Raw genomic sequence first — 21,082 nt, 5'->3', positions numbered from 1 at the left:
ACCAATGGATAAAATTCTCTGTAAAACTTTTATTTTTAAAACATATAATAGATGTCGCAGATATTTTTTGACATTTTTTAGGAATATTTAGAAAATCCACATTCATTATTTTATGAAAAATGCAACAAGTTTTGGAAAAAATCAACATCATTTTGTGAATGAAACTTTATTGAAATTTATTTGTTTCTAAAAGTCGTAATCTTTTTTATTGTTGTAGTCTTTCGAAATTCAGAGTTTATCAAAAAAGTTTATGCAGAATTTTTGTCAGCACGAATACCATATTTAAATAGTAGTTTTCGTCACAAGGACGTTAAATGAGACGTTACACACGAGTGTGTAAAATCTTACTGCTGTGTAACGAACACAACCGCATACTTTACGCATACTTGTTTACTAAATTACGTATTTTAGCTGCCTCACGTCAATTATATTATAATCTCAATACGTTTCTTCACTTAGATCAATTAATTATGGAGCGATGGGAGCAATAATGGGTCACGAATTAACGCACGGCTTTGACGACCAAGGTAAATCAAAGTACCGAAATGTTGATAGCTGTTTGAATTATCTTCAATATATTAATTGCATGTAGTTCGTGTCTCATCCGCGAGATCACAAGATAGTCCCCCTACTTTAAGTCAAATGATGCCACAAGGTTCAACGTTAGTAAATAAACTTATTTTTGTTATAATGAATTTCATCCATTCTGCACTCTCTGACTCAAGTTCCATTCTTTTATTTTGTGCCGTGCAAGCCACATCGGATTTGGGCTGGAAATATTTTGTACTTCTATAATGGGAAAACGCTTTACACGTTTAAACTCTTCTATAAAGAGTTTTAATGTTGTCTTGGATGCAATCAAGGCAAGGTTGCTATAACACGGTGCAGCGTCTTAGGCGAGGAAAATGTTATCTGCAAGAGCTTTATGTAGATATCGATATATCGAAGTCGAGTCGAAGTCTAACCGACGCGCGCAACTTCATGTTTATTCTGTTCATCCGTCTCTGCACCTCTTATATCAAAACTTCCTAAACATTTTTTCCCCCTCTTCTGGGGGCTTCGCCCCAGGACCCCGAATTAAGCTTTATTACAAAATTCTTGGTGGACTTTTTCATACCGATGCCGGAAAAATAATGTATCGGGGGCGCACGTAAACTGTTTATCGGCCAACCGATGATTTCAGCACATTTTGCCTCGCCTCCGGGCTACGGCTTGCCTACGACCTACGGCTCGCATCGATCTTCGGCTCGCAAGTGCTGAAAACATCGGTTTCACCGATAAACACTTGATATACGTGCTAGCCCCAAAAACTACCATATAAAAGTGCGACTTAAGGATTCAAACAACTCAGCTACGTACGGGTCAGAAATAAACTGGGACCTGTCTCTATCAGTTGGAGTGTCAACAATGTTGTTACATTATTAGTTTGTTGGCTACAAATTGTAAAAGTATTGCGGTTTATGCTGCTAAATCAAATTGGTTAATTAATCAGACGGCCACTCAAATCCCGGATGGTAATGAGAAGATTATGCATTTGGTTCCAAAGCATGGGTTTTCCGGTTGAAAGAATCGCATCTCTAATACAAATTTAATTCCAGATTTTGAATCACATAATAGTTATATCCCCTTTGAAACTAAACACCAAGCTTAAATTCATTTTGCGAACAAATTGTACAATTTGAAACATATATAACCCATCGGTGATTGGTATCCGGAATCCGAGTCTATTATTATTACGTCACATTTACCGAAACCTATCATGTGCCGTAACATTCTTTAAACATATGCCTTAATGTGATCTTGAGGAAGAGGTACGAAGTACAGTTCAACGAACTTACTTATAAGTGAAGTTCTATCGCACTTGTATGTAAAGCCTCTTCCGAAGATATCAGTCCCACCCGAATCTCGTATAACCCTTTGGTTTCGACAGGACTTTAAAGAAATGAAGCTCAAATCAGAGAGCACACGATGGATATAATTTATCATATCAAGAAACAATTATTTTATTTGTTAAATTGTGGCATCATCCAGCATAGTGGTGGCCACTGAAAATTTCGAAAAAACTACCGGACTTTTCACTAGTGGCCTCCATGGGCATGGAATAGGGTGACTACTTTGTGATCTATTCCGAAGAGACTACATACAATTTCGATAGAACTTTACTTACAGGTAAGTTCATATAATCATTAAACAAACCAATGCGTACCTACTGTTACAGGTCGCAGGTACGACGAAAACGGAAATCTGAGACAATGGTGGAGTAATGAAACACTAATCCACTACCATGAGAAGGTAGAATGCATAATAAAACAATATAGCAACTACCATGTACCGGAATTGGGCGATCATTATACGGTGAGTCTCGTCAGTTTTATTAATTTACTTGACTTAAAAGCCAACGTTAACGCTTTGTCAGGCAAATGAAACAAGTTTTGTATACCCGAGATAAATTTGAATCTGATCGTGGTATGGCAAGTTTTGTTGGATCGTTGACATTTCGCCTAGTAGCAAGAAATAACTGATAGTTACCGTTGAGCAAAATACGTACGAAACGCAATTACACCTCGTCAGTTATTCAAATCCGTGTAGGTGAATGGATTGAATACCCAAGGAGAGAATATAGCAGACAATGGCGGAATAAGAGAAGCATATCGTGCTTATAAACGTTTAACCACGAGGAACCCGAGTGGTCAGCAAGCTCTGCCAGGATTGACGGAATACACACAGGACCAGTTATTCTTCCTCGGCTTCTCGCAGGTAAAGAACTTGCATTTCTTCTCTAAATTTGAAGCACAGAATTCATCGGGTAACGGATGTAAAATTTTTGCATTCTCTTTGCAATATTTGATTACCCAGCTTTAGAATACTGGTTTGCAACTATCAAAAATCCACGTTAGATATACGTCAATTGTACCTGTAAATTGGCACATCTCAATAAAACAGTTTTTTTTCGGTACTTTTCATCGCCGAAACCAATTCAATTACTGGAATCACTATCGAAGAGAATCCAAATCTTTTGCCAGTTTCCACTCTCTTTTCTCCGTGAAATGGTTTCGTTCCATTCTATCAGATTCTTTCCCATTACGGTGCTTTTAGTATTCTATTCGTTTGACAGTAGTTTCTATCAAATTTTCAATAAACGTCTTAAATTGCATCGAAGTGCATTTCCAATCGATAGTTTATACATTATATACGAGCCCAAATGCTCTGACATTTGCAAAATTTCAAAAATTGAACGAGTGAGTGTATTCAACCACAAATGATTCAAGTTAAACTATCCAAATTACACCTTCTACGAAACAATTCGCTGGTGAGAAATATTTCGTTTAATGTAGTTACTAGATAATTCTAGTAAGATGAGTATCGCTACAATAATGGTTTCAATATTATTAGAGTTACATGAGAGTGTAGTACTAGTTACAGGGCATCCAGCGGCCGTCGTAAAACGAAATAGTGGCATTAGTGGTGTAACGGCTTGTATTGAGGGTCGTTTATTTCCGAGCGATAAGTTCAATAGAGTCGGATTGGATTCAAGTTCGCTTTTGGACCTAAGAACACCCGGAAAATTAAGTATTAGGGTTGAATAAACGCGTGATGTTAATAGAATATAGCTTTAATATCTATTCGGATCTAACGGAATAGGCTAATGCAATCATTTAGTGCCGTGTTGTGTCAGAAAATTGAAGTAAAAGGAAAACGCCCCGTATGATTCGACTTGAGGTGCATATAAAGACCCGTTGTACACCTCGAAAACGCGGGGATGCAAAACTCCTATACCGCTCAAGCGATCAGAGTGAAACTTGGGCAGTTAATGCCTTATTTTGGCAAAGAGTGGAGCGTCTTTTTAATTTTTCAAAATTTTGAAAAAAAATTTACAGATTAGTTACCACCCACAGAAATTGGCCAAATTTTCACTGTTACACTGAATTGATCGAACTATCCGGTACGATGCCACTCGGCGGTGACGAAACACACATTTTGAGCCCAGTCCCATGAGATTTGATGGTGAATTGACGAAATGGCAGCTGATCTGGTTTTTGATTACGAAGTACACCAAAATCTCATTTTGGCGACATTTGTTACCGATATTACGCGCATGCCGGTAATGTATGCGTGTAATGTCGGTAAGATATTTACCGACATGCATGAAAGGTCGGTAACAAATGTCGCCAAAATGAGATTTCGGTGTTCATCGTAATCAAAAACCAGATTAACTGCCATTTCGTCAATTCACCATCAAATCTCATGGGACTGGGCTCAAAATGTGTGTTTCATCACCGCCGAGTGGCATCATACCGGATAGTTCGATCAATTCAGTGTAACTGTGAAAATTTGGCCAATTTCTGTGGGTGGTAACTAATCTGTAAATTGTTTTTCAAAATTTTGAAAAATTAAAAAGACGCTCCACTTTTTGCCAAAATAAGGCATTAACTTCCCAAGTTTCACTCTGATCGCTTGAGCGTTATAGGAGTTTTGCATCCCCGCGTTTTCGAGGTGTACAACGGGTCTTTATATGCAGCTTAAAGGGGACTGAGCAACCTGTCCGACGCCAATTCTCGCGAAATACGGAAGTCAAGAAAAAAATGCAGGATTTTGCATTGGATATTAAAAAAATCACAAAAAGAAAAAAGAAAAAAGGGTCCCACTTTAGTAGCTCCTGTAACTGAAAGCGTTAAAGAAATACCGCGTATAGAATATATACATTTACGGGGGGTGATGAATAATTGTTTCTCTGTGTCAAATATAATATAGCATAAAATCCGAATCAGCCCGAAGAACCAAATATGTAATTCAACCTTTCTTGGGCCGCTACAGCTCTTGGGAAGGATTTTTACGCTTCCTGAACGTGAAAACTTTTATTCAAGATTTTGAAATGTATAACATATCTGAAGTTTGCATAGAAATTATTCCAGATCGCTCAGTCCTACAGAGTTCGGCCGAGCTGTTCAGTCTTACAGAAATTAACCGAGTAGTTCAGTCCTACAGAAACTAACTGAGCAGTTCAGTCCCACAGAATTGAACCGAGGCGTTTGGTTCTACTTATGCATGTATGATCCGGAAAATATAAATTTCAATTGACGGCAAAGAAAATCGTGTCGACTAGTGCGATCAGCGTTTCACAAATTTCGACACATTTTTTCTTAAAGATGGATCAGAATGTCCTATACGTAGTGTTTGCTCACAGGCTTAAAATTATCAAGAAAAATGTGTCGAACGTGTTTCACGGACCATAGTGGCATGCGAGACTACGTAATCGGGACTTGGGTGGGAATTATTCCCAAAAAAATTAATTCGCTAGGTCCGTATAAGGTTGAAACGAGTCCTGGAAAAATGGCTTTACATATGTAACGCAGCCAAAAAAAGACGTACAGGCCATACTGTGTTACGTAAAATGATTGCTTAACTCAATGTTAGTAGAATAAAAGAAACCGAAGATTTAAACACTGGAAAGGACGCGTTGTCGAGTTTTGATCTTTTATAATAAACTCCAACCTTAGATAAGTCAGTCAATATTCTTAAACAAATTTATATATTCATCTAGCAGTAGACGCATGCGCTACCAAAAAAATCCTGGCAAAAGATGAAATAGTAGCATTTAGTGGCAATTCTTTCAAATAGTGCCGAATATAGACAATTGCCAAAAATAGTTGCAAAATATTGTAGTAGTTGCGCGCTAAAAGCTCTGATAATGAATAAAAAGTAACCATTTAATACCACCACAATTTTCAATGTTACATATTCTGGCTATCGCAATATTGAATTCATTTTTGTATTATATATTTTCTCATTGCCAGTTCAATAAAGCCTCAAGACAATGCATTGCTGCACCAGCAATAAATTATACGGCGAGCAATCTCAAATACCGAGTTTAATTTAGTGCAACAATTTCCTCACAATGAAATACTCTGTTTTACCGTATGTCCATGAGAAAAGTGTGCACCTTATGCGCGTGCGTTAACTCGTTCGAATTTTATTGGCCGAGAGTTACCGCCTGATTGAGCAGCCGGCGCAATACCAATCGCGACTGTCGGAAAATGTCCCTAGGAGCCGACCGTTAGCTAAGGGCTCCTAGGGACATTTTATGACAGTCGCGTTTGGTATTGCTCCGGCTGCTCAATCAGGCGGTAACTCTCGGCCAATAAAATTCGAATGATTTGATACACGCGCATAAGTTGCACGATATATTTGCAGATTTCTTTAGAATTCAATTTTTTAATTGATTTTTCTGGAACTAAGAAAAGAAGCTAATAGTTTATAAACATGTTATTCAGGTTTGGTGTGGCAATTATACGACCGGCGCTCTGAAATCAAAGCTGATAGAAGGCGTCCATGCGCCTAACCACTTCCGTGTCATCGGCACACTTTCGAACAATGCAGACTTTGCAAGAGCATGGCATTGTCCGATTGGAAGTCCAATGAATCCACATCATAAGTGTGTATTATGGTAGTTCGCGGGTAAAGAAAAACCTTAACAAAGTCAGCTGTGTAAGAACACAGTGAACAATCAGGATATTATATAATAAATCCTACTTTAGCGTTCAATTTTGTCTTATTTATGTTTGTAAGGGCTTTTATAATGCACCAAGGCAAGTTTAATTTAGTGGATCCAAGTGAATGTAAAGTGTTATTTCTTATGGTGCACAGTGTTATTGTGACTGGTATGATCTTGTTGGTTTTTTCACTCTCGACATAAATTTGAGCAGTGAAGATGAATATTTTTGAAAAATTATCCATTTGGGTAATTCCTTGAAAACTGAGTACTCTTCCTGGCTCTATGGTTTTTAAGTCGTTCGCGACGGGCTATTCACTGATCGTGAGTAATCTCTTTGAGATTGTCAGACGACAAAGACTGCCGAAAAAGGACGCTATAGGAAAGACTGCTAAAGATTCTAATAGGGACTGTGTCGTTTTATATACTTATAGAGTCTCAGTGAATTTATGGTGGTTTATTGGTAACTTTGGAATACGTTTTTTTTTTACCAAAGACGAATTTATTTGCATTTCTTTTTTAGAATTTTAAATGAAACCAAAAACAAGCGGTTACCTACTATCCCAGAGATCACCTGGCGAACAAAACCACAAACCAACAAGACCGACATTCAACAAATCCTGTTCATCCTGGTCCCAAAAAACCCCTTGAGTCACAAAACGTACAGCATTGTTAAATAACAAATACCTTATGTTACCCAAAACCCATACTTGTCGTTTTACTTAAATGTTGGAATATCAAAATAAAAAACAAAATGGACCTGAAATAGAGTTTTGTGGTTTAATTGTAAAATCTGAAACTATGAAGAGAGCTAGAAGTGTCTTTGGTTTTCAAAGAATCACCCATTAATTTATTTTTTATTAACAGCACTGTATAATATTTTAAGGAAGTAAAATAATTCAAGAAGCCATTGAACTTTATAAATATCGTCAACTTTGAAATGTTAATTAACCCTGCGCCAGCCAACTGTGACGACATCGTTACGTCTAACTTTTGGGTTTCTCAGTATCTCGAGATTTTTCCAATGTTTAAAAATGTCCATTTTTTAAACAACTAAAAATATTGTAATGCAAACTATTGGATCATCAAGTAGAAACGTTAAACTGATTCTCTGAATTTTTGGACTCTCCTAAGCAGGTTATGGCGTAAATGGCCAAGAACGATATCGTGATGGACAGCCGGCGGCATAGTCAAAAAACACATACCTGGCGCTGGGTTAATTGTTAAGTGAACTGAAAAACTCAAAAAGCAATCAATTACCGATTACCACTGAAGAATATACTTGTATTTTGAACTCCAGAATCGAAAACTTAATACGTTCTCAAGACAATAATATGTACAATCAAATTTTTTAAGAACTATCTTTGAAAAAAAATTACCAATTTTACTGGCTTAAAACTGGCATCAATTTATATTAATAGTATTATACAACGTATGAAACTACTAATATATGTACTATAACCAGTGTTTGAAACTTATCAAATGATGTCTCTTTGATATACGATCAGGGATAGGCTTAAGTAATGTATTTTCCCTTTATCCTCATACTTACATATTATGCGGTTTGTAATAAATTATTACACTTTTACTGCATCCTGGGGTTAGTTTATACATTAAATTTTTAAATACTTTCTCCTAATTTAGCCTAAATAGCAATACAGTTTTAATTGAATGTTATTTTCCTGTACAGGGACTAACAAAATTCTTATAGGGTTGATGGCTTTCTGTTTCGTAATGTAGACTCAGCCCACCGAGTGTTACTTAATATTCCTAACTTTGACTTGGGACATGTTCCAAAGGAATAGGACTCAAACCGTACAAGAACCTTTTTGGACCTCTATGTGCTTGGTGTATTGGATTTTGACAGCCTTTCATGTAGCAAACGCTGGATTAATGCGGCCAAAATCTGACACGCTGGGTATATTCGCTATGAAAAGATATTTCATGTAGATTTATAAAATAGAAGGTTCTCTAAATATCGTGCAAACTACACCTGTGATAAATATATGTGCAAGAGTAATAATGATAAATTTAATAAACGTAGAATTTATACATGAATATTACCTGTTATAAGCTATTGTTATCTGAAGACTGCTTTGTACGTTCTAAGAATAAAACTTGACACTAATCGATATGTTAAGGTATTATATCCAGAATAGAAATACCTAATGAATACAATCAAATAATTATTGACGAAATTTTACTGGACATTACTTCGATTATGTGGGGATTTTAATAAAAAAAACATCAGACCTGACCATGAATATAAATCGCCACAAAAAGTAACAAGTTGTTTACTTAAGATTAGATTTTATTATCCAGGGACGAATACACGGTTCGGAGTTACGCTATTTACGTAATTGCGTTTTCAACATTCATTTCCGGAAGTTTAGAATTCCAGAAGCTGTGGGGGAAAGTGCGATAAAAATATTGAATTACTTAACTCAAAATGAGTAAAATTACTACTCAAGCTGTTTTTAACGTAGTTGCTGGAATAAGATGTTTCTAACGTAACTGCTAAGTTAAGAAATTTCTAACGTAACGGAGGAGATAAGCTATTTCTATTGGAAAGCATCACTATATTATACAAGAAAATGTATACAATACTTGGTAGAACAAAAAAGAGACTTTATTCTTGCAATACAAAATGTCGTATCATTGTCTCATTATTTTTCTTTTTTTCAACTTCTTTGACTCCTTTTTAATTACTTTTGATGCAGTTTTCAATGTCGTAGAGCTTTGTCTTTTCTTACTAGGAATTACTAAATTTCTTGTACTGTTTATGCCTGAAGTTTTTTCCTCTTCCTCTTGTTTTCTTTTTTTTTTAATTCCTGTATTTACCCAATCTTTCGACATCGTTCTTGTATTGGTCACGTCTAGTACAGAGTTTTCAGTCTGTTGATAACCTTGTGACTTAAGTTTCTTATTATCAACAATTAATGCTCCCTTATTTTTTTTTTTACGCTCTGTAAATGGAGCAACTTTTTTAATAAACTTTGATTTTTTTCCTATGTTCTGGGATAAATTATTCATCTTGCGAATATCTGCTGATGTGACAGATTTAGATTTGGAATTCTGTTTCAACTTTTTGGAAGAGTTTTCCACTATTTCATTCGACACTCCGTCATCGTCATCTTCTATGATAACTTCTTGGCGAATTTTAAAAATGTTTTTCTTTGTTGCTACTGTCTGATTTTCATTTATAATTGACACTTCCTGTTTAACCTCTTGGTCAGCAAACTTCTTTGCTAGTACCATACAAGTTATCCTCGCTCCACAATTCTCAGTCGCCAATAAATTTAAACTGTTTTTCGTGAGCCTCCACACCTTCAATTCGCCAGAGCTGGACGAAGTTGCAACAATATCATCAGAGCAAGCTATAGTTTTTACTCTAGTATCATGGGCAATTGTTGAATAATTATTTGAAGGACTCTCCCAATTGTACAGTTGAACTTGCCCGTCATCATGACCAATGATAATCAAATCATCATGAAATTCAACGCAAGTGACTCGACACTCAAAATCCGCTTCATGAATAATTCCGGCGTTTTCAACAGAATACAGAATGAGCTTCAAATTTGTGGCGATTAGGTACTTTGTTCCGTCTGGGCTCCATTTTGTCACTGCTATATTTTTGGCGTATGGTCCCAGCTTTGGTATTAAGTTAGTCGCATAGGCTTGTCTGCCTTTAACTAAATTCCAAGTTCTGAGTACACCGTCACCACCAAGAGACAAGGCAAGTTTACCAGATGGATGAATACATAATGTATTGACCGAAGAACCTTTGTGTGCATTTTTCCAGTGTTTTTCCAGCCTCCAGTTGCCACAGCGAACCGCCGCTATGCTTCCATCTGTACTACAAGTCAGAATGTGCGAAGCATTTGGTGTAAACGCAATACTGTTCACTGTATCTAGACATAACAGAAACAATACATATCAGAATATATTGGTCAGTCTATGAATTGTGTATCTCGATGACAAATGTCTGTTGACAAGATAGATTGTCTTGCTTTATGAGTTGTTAAGCAAGATTTCAAGAATACATTTTTATACAATTATACCGGAGGAAGCATCGGATTCAGGGATAAATCAAATAATGCATTCTTTTCGGAATTATCTGACCGGTTTGCACAACGATTCATATTATAATTTAATGATACGAAATTTGTTCTTCTGAACCTATCGCGATTAACGGAAGAATAGTAAATTGATGGTGATAGTGTGAAGTTTGTTATTATAATGCCTTTGAGTTTAAGTTTCATCGAAATTAACCATTGCATTGAAATTGATGTAATTTACCATTGTGATGAGCCAATTTGCCAGTTTCCATTCTGCTTTTCATATTGTACAAGTAAATTGAATCATCAGCTCCAGCAGATGCAAGATAATGTCTGCTGCTAGCAAGATCTCTGATGCTAGCCTGATGAGTATGAGTAGCAAAATTCTGTATCAATTTGTATCCCTGAAACGAAAATATTCGTAAATATTGAAATGAAATTAAATGAATTATAAATTAGCTTGAACCCAAGTGTCCTTAAAAATATTTCAAGAATTGAATTAACAATACAATTTTAATTGGTATATGAGAAAAAAATACCAACCTAAGACATTTGGACCATTCACCAAAACAAAGTACATGCAATGATCCAAAATTTGTTAACATATTAATTCAGTTTATTTGTCAATGAACATACTTAGCACTAAATTAGCTATTTCAGGTTTTATATGCGTATATAATGAAAATAATAGTGTAGGTCAGGATAATGGGTATATACTTATAAAATACCATTTTTAGGTACTATTTTCGAGAAACTAAATTTTTTCTGATTCACGAATATACGCTGATGAGTAATAAGTCACTTATTGTTAGTCGATTTCGGCGTGGACGTATATATCGCAAACGCAAAAAAGGGCTCCACAGACCCTTTCTATACACAATCCTGAATAAATATACTCCAACATATTTTTATTGGAAGCAGTAATAAATAAATGGCATGTATTCTACTATATTGCAATAGTAGTTTCGTAGGATTCATGGTCGCTTTCTACGAATTATCATTTCGTAGAATCCATAATATTTATTTACTTCTGTGTGAAATGAAAATGTATTGAAGTTTTTTCATTGTAGATAAAATTGCGTATAGAATGGGGCTATCAGGCCTTTTTTGTGTTGAGACACGTGAACTTCGATATTTGGAAACATATACGTCAAAGCCGAAATCGACCAGGACACCCTCCTAACCTAAAAAATTGCTGACAAACCTTAATTTGGTTGACTTTACTTACATCGTCACTGGTTTCAACTTTGTAACCCAGTAAAAACTGTTCATATGTTCCTATTATAATTTCAATATTATCTAACATCGTCATTTTTCAATTCAAACTCTACATGTGATAGACCTAACCTCTACTAGAACTGACGATCAGTGATTGAAATGGATTGAAATGATTGAAATGTTAGTATTATGGGAAGGGTAAGGTTAGGTTCACTAGAATCCGTTTCGGTCATAGACATATCAGAATAGATATGGATGTACGGAGATGGACGAGGTGGTCTGTTCGTGAATGCGATAGCGCAATAGAAAGAGAAAGCTGCACACAGGATCTCTCTATCCTTGTCTGATGTGTTCTTCGCCTGCCCTGCGTATCCGTGGCTAGACAAAGACAGAAAGATCCCATATCAACGACCCATGTCTCTTGCGTCGTTTAGCGGCAAAGGCAAGTTTTGGTTCTAAAGGGGCTATGAGTTATCGCTGCGCTTCTAATACCATGATATACAAATCCTCAATACTGATATAGTGTGCGTTCCTACATTGCTCCGAACTCTTATACTGTATATGCTCTAAGTCCGAACTATAGAAGGTAGAAATAAGGAGAGGTATCTCATACGGTTTTTCAATTGGAAAAGTGTCCACCAGAAACTTGGTGTGAGTATACATGGTGTGTCTAGGAGTGTAACTTCTTTACCCAAAAAAGTTCGTTCCTCTCTCGTTGGACTGAATTTAAGTAAGACGTGTACCAACGGTGTCAAAATACCCTAGATTGGAAGTGATTAATTGTCGTGATGTTGAATCTGCGTGGGGAAAAAATGAGCGGGACTTTAAATAACTCACACCACTATACATGATGGCATTACTAAGCAGGGTAGCGTTCATCGGAAAAACAGAGTTCTAGCTCTTTCTAGTAGAAAAACCTGCACCGGAAGTTCTAGTAACTTTCAGTGAATATCTGCTGGCTACTGTTACTTTTTGCTGCCCATGAAATCTTACCCTAAAGGTAAGGTAAGATTTCATCAGCAGTAAAAAGCAGCAGCAGTTTAGTAACTTACTAGATGTTACTAACATTGGTCTAGTAATTTGACGCAGCAGCAGTGTTGCTCATGAATTTGCTGCTCTGCTGTTCGGATGAATGAACTTCAAGCAGCAAAAACTTGCGCCGGAAATGCTAGTAACTTCTGATTTACTGCTGCTGCTGCCTCTTTTTACTGCCCATGAAATCTTACTTTAAGGCCCCGCTGACCTGGCATGTCATATATATATTTCGTGACGTCAGAAGCGGGGAAATTGGGTGAAAAAGCCTATACGAATCCTGCGATAACGAGAGTATGAATCTTATTTGGAAATATTTTAAATCGTAGCTTGAATAATAGTGTACGTGTGAATCTCAGTCACTGCTCAGGCAAATCGCTGATAATGTTTATAATAAAGAATGATGAAGTGAATAAAATCACGCGACAACAAACATGGCCGATCGGAGCTACCGCATGTTGAATATTCACTGATTGCACTGTTCCACAATTTCTTTCACCCTCGCCAGGGAGATTCACACGTACAAAAGCACACACGTTATCCGGGAAAACTTATACTATCAGTTATTTCTTTGTAAACATGGCTCGATTCGTATACGCGTTTTTCATGTGACAGCAGCCCGTTTATGGTCCACAAGAAGTATGTTCCGATCTGTAACTGACATCATTGGTTGGATCTAACAGAACAAGCCAATGAAATCAGTGGCCTTAGTTCACCGTTCAACGTTCAGAGGCGCTGCACGTATTTATGACGTCACGATTTGATATTTTCAAGTCTTCACTATGGCATCCGTGTTTTTCTCCCACCACATTACCCACGCATAATGGCGGAGGGCAGGGCGGAGGGTAATGATAAAGAAGACTCGTCGAAAGCATTTTCGGGTTTTCTCTCACAGCGCAAAATGTCATCTTCATCCGAAGATGAGAATATTCCTATTCCCAAGCGGCCCGGGCCTGACCTTGGAATTGGAGGCCGAGCACTGCAATCTGAAAAGGAGAAACCCGGCGCTAGTCATTCCGCAGGTTAGGTTTGATGCTTTGTTGTAATCAAATGCGCGTTATTTGCGGATGACAGATCGAATTCAAGACTGCTACTAAACAAAATCGAACGCTAATCATAAATTAATCATCTACTTTTAACGGATTGTTTCACTTCGTAGCGTCCCCAAACGTTGTCAACATTCTAGTGACTCAATTATCAAATAACATTTATTATGTTTACTTTTTTAAACGATAAATCTATGTACAAATGGGTTTTCATAGGCTGTTTTTATCGTTAATGTTTATAGTATTGATTTGAATTTGCCAATCTTCTTGTACTTCAATGAAATGTTTATACCAACGGACACGACTCAACCTTCTGATGCAGCTACATCATCTTCTGTGTACAAATTTTTTTTTTTTCATCGAAACGACGTATGTCTAATGACAAATGATCCAAACTCATGGGATCAAGTTAATTATATAGATCATATTTAATAACATGTTCGATCCTGTGAATTGTTTAGCAGGCCAACTTTTTCAAATATATTTCAACTAATCTTATTTGACTGACCTAGTCATGCTAATGTCAGATCTTGTTAGATCATCATTGTGAAATCGTTTCAACTTCAGTGAGAAGTACTCAGAAGCTTACAGAAACCAAAAGTATTCCAATAAAATTCAGAATCAAAACTTTAACGTATACTTCTGTGTTTTTCCAATCATACGATTTCTCCGAATAATACACAATCTTGTATTATCAATCCAATTTTTTATTTGCAGCACCAGATTTGCCCCGCAAGAAAGAAAATCCATTCAGTTTCAAGTACTTCTTGAAAAACGACTTACACACAAATCATCAGCACACGGGAGCTAGACCAAAAGTGTACCCACCATCCTCGGCTAAAGCGGAAGCAGTTTCTTCCAGCAACGAAGCAGGAGTATATCCAAGAAATCCGGTCGAGTTACCAGACTTTGTTCAAGATCATTTAGTCATTGAACAATGCTATTTGAATCACGACGCGAATGTTCAACCATGTTTGGAAATAGACAATCTTCCAGATTTTGCGTTGAACAGCATGGAACAGAGATCCACAAAGCAGTGGAACGAGCCTAAAAAACGTCAACTCGAAAATCTGGGTGATTCATCCCTCGATCTTACAATCAGTTTAGAAAGGAGGGAACGGGGAGACAGAGAAGAACGAGGGCAACACGAACCAACCGTTCCCAACGTTGCGAGACCCAGAGCATTGAACTTGCCCAATCTTGAAAGACGTAATGGTGACCCAACCAGTTGGTCTGGACCCGTTGGTTAGTTGTTCATTGTTATTACTTTGTAAAAAGAATTCGCTTTTATTTTCTTGGTGCATGCAAATCATCTCAGCAAGTTCACGTGCTTAAGAATAAAGAAAAAGTAATCAACGTATGCGTGACAAAATATAATCTCAAGGTGAAACAAAAAATTTTTATAGCTTTCGTCATAAAATGTTTAAAAAAAACTTGTTGATCATGGATCTGATCTTTTGTATAAAACGTGCCAATTCCTCTGCAAAGTTAGTGGTTTGAAGATATGCCGATGATGTTACGAAGTTAGTATAAGTCACATGAGTACAAATGGGTCAGATGCTGTTGAAGCTTTATTAGCCATGGAAAAGTGAGACGGGAACCGCCCAACAAGCGAGGTGCGAAGTACCAAGTCCGATCGTAATAAAATGTAAAACACAAATCCATAAATTGAAGATACAGAAGTACTTTTAAAGTTATCAATTTGACATTTTCACTGAATGATTTTGACAATTGTTTGTTTTATAATTAGTTTCACCATATTTTAACTTGTATTTTTTATCAAATATGACATTTTGCTTTAAAACATTTCTCTTCAAACTTTTCTACAATATTTTTTACTTTGTCGTGTCAGAGTTATAAATACGTAACTATAAACATCTTATGTAAACTGTGCTTGAAGCCGCTTTTGGAAGTTTGAACTGATTTATCCAAAGAAGAAAGAAATTAACTGATAGTTATTATGAATTTAATTTTACTTACTCTTGTTTACAGTGTTTCTACATCGGCACAGTTTCTAAATTTATTTGTAAATTTTTATTGAATCCATGCGAAATGTGGAATCTACTCAAGGCAGAGAAAGCAGTGCCGCAACTCCAGGTTTTTTGTTGTTTTTTTTTTTTTTTTACAAGTATACAATCTCTTGAAACCCTTTCCAGAAATTCAAAGAGATCCTTCTTTAGATAAAACAGGTCGTAAAGCGACGTGACACTTTTTTTTCTAGCCACATAATTTACACGAGTCTCATTGTTCTCAGGATTCCCATTTGACTTACAATTACCCTTGGTCGAAGCTAATGTCGGCAATGCCAATGGAGCTTTACGAAATAGTTCTCAAACCAGTGAAACGGAAGTCACAAAGTCTTTGCCTGACTTCTTGAGCGATGGTCCAATCCATAACAGAACTAGCTTACCAGTTGAGAATTGCCACAGTCCTGGTTCCCCTGAACAGATTAATCAGAGGGTAAGCTTTTGAATTCAATTTCACTTGATATGATTTGATTTGACTCTAATTTTTTTGCGATTAGTAGTACCATTTGTGCTGTTTGCCAGTGAAGTATCTGTGCAAATAATTTCGGCTCATTTTATGACACATAAATCCAGCTGCATGTGAAATTCAACAACTCAAAAAATTTTGTTTATGAAATGAAAGTTTGCATGGTTTTGTTTTAGCTGATTTTGGAAAATGAACGACTGAGGAGAGAACAGGAAATCATGCAGAGGCAATTAGGCGAGCAATCTAGAAGGTAGTCTGAGTAGATCCAATTTTTATTCATTGTTTTTCAGCTGATTCAAAGCGTCTTAACCCTAGAACATAATGTATCGTTTTTCTACCTACCCTTTCTTGTTTGTAAAATCGTTCTAGAAGCAATAATGGGAATTATAAGGACATAAATCCCTTCGATTGCTTATAAAGAACCGAATGGTGAAGAACAAATTGAATTTCGCTGAAATATAATTGCAAAAAAACTGCAAAAACATCATTTTTCGAATAAAATCTTATATTTTTCCAAATTTCTAACGATATTTTGAAAATGATTTTGAATTTGCTGAATATGATTTTAGATTCAAATTCAGCAACTTGTAGAACTGTAATACTAATTGTAAGATTGTTTTTTGACACAAAAGTGGCACGAAAATATCATTTTTGCCACACTGCTAAGGGGTTACGTAACTGGAAGTCTACAGTATCTTTATGTAAATATTGTTTCAGAATACAATCGTTGGAATCAGAATTAATCTCGAGGAGGTCTGTTGATCACGAAGAAATGGCAAATCTTGAGAAAACGATTGAACAGGTGGAGGATAATCTCAAAAGAAGTACTGTGAGTAATATAATACAATAATGATTAAATACAATAATTATGCTCACTTGAAATATAGGCAACGAAAATGAACTTTGTAACATCCGTCAAATAATGCCACACGCATAATCAGAATTGCGACTGTGTGTAGCTTTTCTGAATCCACCGTTTACCTACTTCTTTGCCTTTTGGCTGCACAATCAACGAGTTTCATTGTTTTGTATTCTCTAATATTAGTTGTATGATAACTTTTCCTTCTTATGGCTCTAAGTGATTAAAAATAAACTTGTTTTTCTCAGAGTCTCTTTTGACTATACTTTCATGATTTTTTACTACTTTTACCCTCTTAGCTGCACCTTGTCTAAAACTTTGTATATTAGGATGTTCGCTTGATCTAAAGAAGAGAAAGTCAGGGAATAGGCGTAATATTTTGTGTTCTTGAAATTTACTTGGATGGATATTTTTGTTTTTAACAAAATCTGAAAATCTACGTCAAGATGACGCAGGGTTCTCCAACATTGAATTACGCAAATTCTCTACAATTGAATAATTCTTCAACCCTCGTTAAAAAGCAAGATATTCTTAATTCCAGAGAAGAGCAGTCAATGCAGAAAGTGCTGTCACATCTTTGAAACAGGACATAAAAGTATTGAGGGTAGGTTTATTGAACCACACTTAAGCATGAAATAGTATATGTATTGAAAGTACATTTTCGGTACGTTTTTTTAACAATTAATAATCTTGTAAAAAATGGAAGAAAGGAAAAATACATACATCGACGAATGCTTACCGAAAAAAACGTATTTATTTTTCTATGTATCTCAGGACTGCAAAACCTGCTTCTACAAATTAGAGATAAAAAAGTTAGGTACTTAAAACAGTTGAAAAAAGTGTCCATATTAATTATTTGAAAAACTGCGAATAAAATGCTTTGATGAGCTTGCGTACACTTGGTGTACACATACACAATGAATGATGTTTTTATCCGCACAGCTTACATGTAACTGTGTTTGAATAGTTTCCGCTTTGATTTAGGCAGAAATGCGGACATTGAAGTTGGAAAATGAAGAGCTTCGGTTAAGGATGGAAACTGGATGTGGTGGTAGTGATGTTTCTAATCGAGGCATGAGGAGAATAGCTAACGACCTAAAGACTGCGGCATCTACAGCTGAATTCTCCCTAAGGTATTCGAAAGAATTGTTCAAGTACACTGAATTTAGGATTATACATTTTGGTTTATTAAAATTTTTGTCGGGGATAAGGCAGAAAAAGCCTAACAATTTTTCCAATCATTAACATCGAAAGTTTGAAAGTAACTATATAGGTCATTCCAAATCCAACTTCCAAATATTGAATATAAGATCAATGACTTGAAATTTACCTTCCTACAAGTTAAAAGAAAATTATAATCCTCGCTATTACCTGAAGCAGTTGAAAATCAAATGCAAATATTAATAAATATTAGATTGATCTGAAATGCTGTACAAACGTCCAATTTCTGTGGAATAAAAGTACTTAACATCAAATTTTATTGGTACTCGGAGATTTTGGTACAATTGTTTCTAACTTTACACGTAGATTTGGTATTTATTTCTTCGATTACTATTACAATCATCGTTCTTTTCTCGTTTTCACAAGTTTCACCCTAAAATAATAAAATGTGCGTTTAATTACAGGCAGCTAATATCGGGGGTGGATAATTTGAGACTACTTGCCTCAACGATTGAGAATATGGATAGGATAAACGATTCATCCAGTGATATTTTTCCTGACATTGAGGACGACAATGCCATAGGTCCTGCATTGTGAAGAAAATGCTACTTCATCTCTCTTCCCATTGTGTTATTTTAAGTATCATTTTATTGGCAAATGATAGTCACACATGTATCGTGTATGAATCAGATTCTGTTCTTTTTTAAAACCGAGTTCTGATCAATTATTGTTACATATATGTTCTCAATAGATGTATATTGTTCCTCTGTAAGATATGACGTAATCGTATTCTACGCGATCCATAGTAACAAATCGAGGTGAGGTGGACGAAGAGCATTACTAGAAACACTTACTTTTCTTGCCAGATGCTCTTAATCAAAGGAGTAATGTGTAACTCTTAGTCTCCGAGACTGTGGATATGTTGAGATTTGAATGAGATGTAAATACCTGTAATAAAGAACAAGGATCGTAGAATTAAATATACTCTCAAAACGGTCTCAAGACTTGATCTTTTTAAAATTGTTTTTATTACAGAAGAAAAAAAATTTTTACAGTGTAAAATTTCAGTTTTATTTTCTTGTACAAGATATGCTTTATTGAAATAGAAGTGTATTCATCGAACATTGGAGAAAAAAAGAGACTTGAGACAAGAGTATGTGTACAAGAAGGTGTGAGAATCCAGAATAGTGGGGAATAGAATTAGCAGAGTAAGGGCTATAACGAGTAGTGTGAGGCTGAATAGAAATTGGATGACAGGATAGAGACAATAACGTTACTATAAGGAATGTGGAAGAATTAGCATGGAGGAGCAAGAGGTGTTCGAAAAAGATAGGCAGGACGTGCGGCGAAACACCGAACGTAACATAACTACAATTTTTGAAAACGACTATATTGATCAACACAATTAAAAGATCTTGAATAATTCGGAAAAATCATGTGTTCGATATCAAAAGTATTGAGCCTCAAGCCAGAGTAAACCAGCATTCACTTCTTATTTGTTGAAACTTTTTTTGAAAGTCATTAAAAAAAACTAAAAGAAAAAGTCAGTTTATTATGACTAGTTGCTCAAACATTTTCATATGTAACAGATTTCAGATCAAATAGATTTTTTATCACATTTTCAGATTTGTCCAGAGTTAGTAATTACTTTCCATTTTCGGAAACGAACCTATTGGTCGACACAATTTAAAAATCTGAAACCATTCTCAAAAATCCAGTGTTAAACATACGAGTTTTCAATAAGCAACAGCCCTATCAACAAAGAAGAGTCAGCCACTTTGGACTGTTGCTGGAAAGTTTTCATAAGCAATACTGGACTTTTTAAGAATTTTTTCGTACTTTTGTAAGGACATTTTTATTCTCCTAGATGAAAAAATTGCACATAATTAATTAGTTTGGAAAAATCTGCAAAAATTCTCGAAATTCCGATGTTACGTATCAAAATATTTGAACAACCGCCGATAGTGGACTGACTCTTTATTCTAATTAAGAAAATAATACATATGTGAAGTTGGTCTGCGTCCTTCGAATTCTTGAAAACTTTTACGCTCAAAAATTGGCCCCGAATTGCTCTTAATTGCTTTCTAACTTTTACTAGTAGCTCCCACACGGTTTTTCGAAAAAATCCCCAAAAAATAGTCTCGGGCACTTGGGGCGTTGATTGAAGATGTATGATCAACGCCATCGATTTTGTTCCAAACTTTCGTTTGAATTTGGCGCCATTTTACTGGTCCTCAGTAGCCGAATCGTTTTTTGGATTTTATCGAAAACCGTTTGAGAGTAAATAATAAAAAATAGAGAGTAATCAAGAGCAATTTAAAAGTAATTGTTTGGCATAAAAATTTTCAAGAAAAACGAATGGCCCGCAAGGAAAATAGTTTTAATGCACTTTACAGTTACTGAGGAGCTGCCGTAAGTTAGATGCGTTAAGGCTGGACAAACTCCCGGGACTAATGTCTGACTACATTGTTGCAATTTTTACGAATAACCGATCGATTATCGAACGTCGGTATCTGTGGGTATCATTCACAATCAACTTGGGGTGCGTTTCGAAATTAGCTGACAGCCCTAAAAACTCCCTAGGACAGAGACGGAGCTACTCACGAACTCGACAGCGCAAAAGAGATAAAAGATTGTTGTCAGCACTGGGAATTTAACATCGGAACGCACCCTCACAATCAGTGCAGTGGTAGTGCAGTGCAAGATGGGAAATTCAAAAGCATGA

General features: G+C 36.0%; 3 protein-coding genes and 1 long non-coding RNA gene across 6 annotated transcripts in view; 2 read left to right on the top strand and 2 right to left on the bottom strand.

Annotated features, from left to right (window-relative positions):
* Positions 1 to 6,558, top strand: part of LOC124406461 (neprilysin-4-like) — a 42,275-nt gene extending 35,717 nt beyond the window's left edge. For both annotated transcript variants that reach the window (XM_046881890.1, XM_046881897.1), the window contains 4 exons: positions 460 to 527; positions 2,219 to 2,355; positions 2,590 to 2,757; positions 6,273 to 6,558. In XM_046881890.1, coding sequence (XP_046737846.1) covers positions 460 to 527; positions 2,219 to 2,355; positions 2,590 to 2,757; positions 6,273 to 6,449 — 550 coding nt within the window. In that variant the 3' untranslated portion in view covers positions 6,450 to 6,558. The remainder of the gene's footprint in view (positions 1 to 459; positions 528 to 2,218; positions 2,356 to 2,589; positions 2,758 to 6,272) is intronic.
* Positions 6,559 to 8,020: 1,462 nt separating this feature from the next.
* LOC124410546 lies at positions 8,021 to 19,849 on the bottom strand. Its single transcript, XR_006929606.1, has 3 exons — positions 19,837 to 19,849; positions 12,606 to 12,607; positions 8,021 to 8,787 (listed from the first exon to the last, which is right to left on the bottom strand). It is a non-coding gene; the product is annotated as an uncharacterized LOC124410546 (long non-coding RNA).
* Positions 8,843 to 11,911, bottom strand: LOC124410512 (p21-activated protein kinase-interacting protein 1-like). The gene is made up of 3 exons (XM_046888957.1): positions 11,777 to 11,911; positions 10,790 to 10,952; positions 8,843 to 10,401 (listed from the first exon to the last, which is right to left on the bottom strand). The coding sequence occupies exons 1-3, from the start codon at positions 11,858 to 11,860 to the stop codon at positions 9,146 to 9,148; spliced, it is 1,503 nt and encodes a 500-aa protein (XP_046744913.1). The 5' UTR covers positions 11,861 to 11,911; the 3' UTR covers positions 8,843 to 9,145.
* Positions 13,593 to 19,364, top strand: LOC124410519. 2 transcript variants are annotated; one of them, XM_046888970.1, is made up of 8 exons: positions 13,597 to 13,820; positions 14,562 to 15,089; positions 16,099 to 16,304; positions 16,514 to 16,587; positions 17,055 to 17,166; positions 17,738 to 17,800; positions 18,181 to 18,329; positions 18,822 to 19,364. In XM_046888970.1, the coding sequence occupies exons 1-8, from the start codon at positions 13,622 to 13,624 to the stop codon at positions 18,952 to 18,954; spliced, it is 1,464 nt and encodes a 487-aa protein (XP_046744926.1). In that variant the 5' UTR covers positions 13,597 to 13,621; the 3' UTR covers positions 18,955 to 19,364. The 2 variants fall into 2 exon arrangements, with proteins under 2 accessions (XP_046744934.1, XP_046744926.1); XM_046888978.1 differs by lacking the exon at positions 18,822 to 19,364 and having other exon boundaries at positions 13,593 to 13,820; positions 18,185 to 18,326.
* Positions 19,850 to 21,082: the final 1,233 nt, after the last annotated feature.

This window comes from Diprion similis, chromosome 1, assembly GCF_021155765.1.
Source record: "Diprion similis isolate iyDipSimi1 chromosome 1, iyDipSimi1.1, whole genome shotgun sequence".
NCBI lineage: Eukaryota > Metazoa > Arthropoda > Insecta > Hymenoptera > Diprionidae > Diprion > Diprion similis.
The sequence above is the reverse complement of the archived record's forward strand: the minus strand, read 5'-3'. Positions and strand labels throughout refer to the sequence as shown.

Bases quoted from the DNA above. Each gene is read 5' to 3' on its own strand.
- LOC124410519 (XM_046888970.1), top strand. From the start codon at position 13,622: ATGGCGGAGGGCAGGGCGGAGGGTAATGATAAAGAAGACTCGTCGAAA. The intron at 13,821-14,561 runs GTTAGGTTTGAT...TTTTATTTGCAG, and splicing joins CGGCGCTAGTCATTCCGCAG to CACCAGATTTGCCCCGCAAG. The intron at 17,167-17,737 runs GTGAGTAATATA...TCTTAATTCCAG, and splicing joins ATAATCTCAAAAGAAGTACT to AGAAGAGCAGTCAATGCAGA.
- LOC124410512 (XM_046888957.1), bottom strand. From the start codon at position 11,860: ATGACGATGTTAGATAATATTGAAATTATAATAGGAACATATGAACAG. The intron at 10,953-11,776 runs GTAAGTAAAGTC...TTTTCGTTTCAG, and splicing joins AAGTTGAAACCAGTGACGAT to GGATACAAATTGATACAGAA. The intron at 10,402-10,789 runs GTAAATTACATC...TGTTATGTCTAG, and splicing joins CAAATTGGCTCATCACAATG to ATACAGTGAACAGTATTGCG.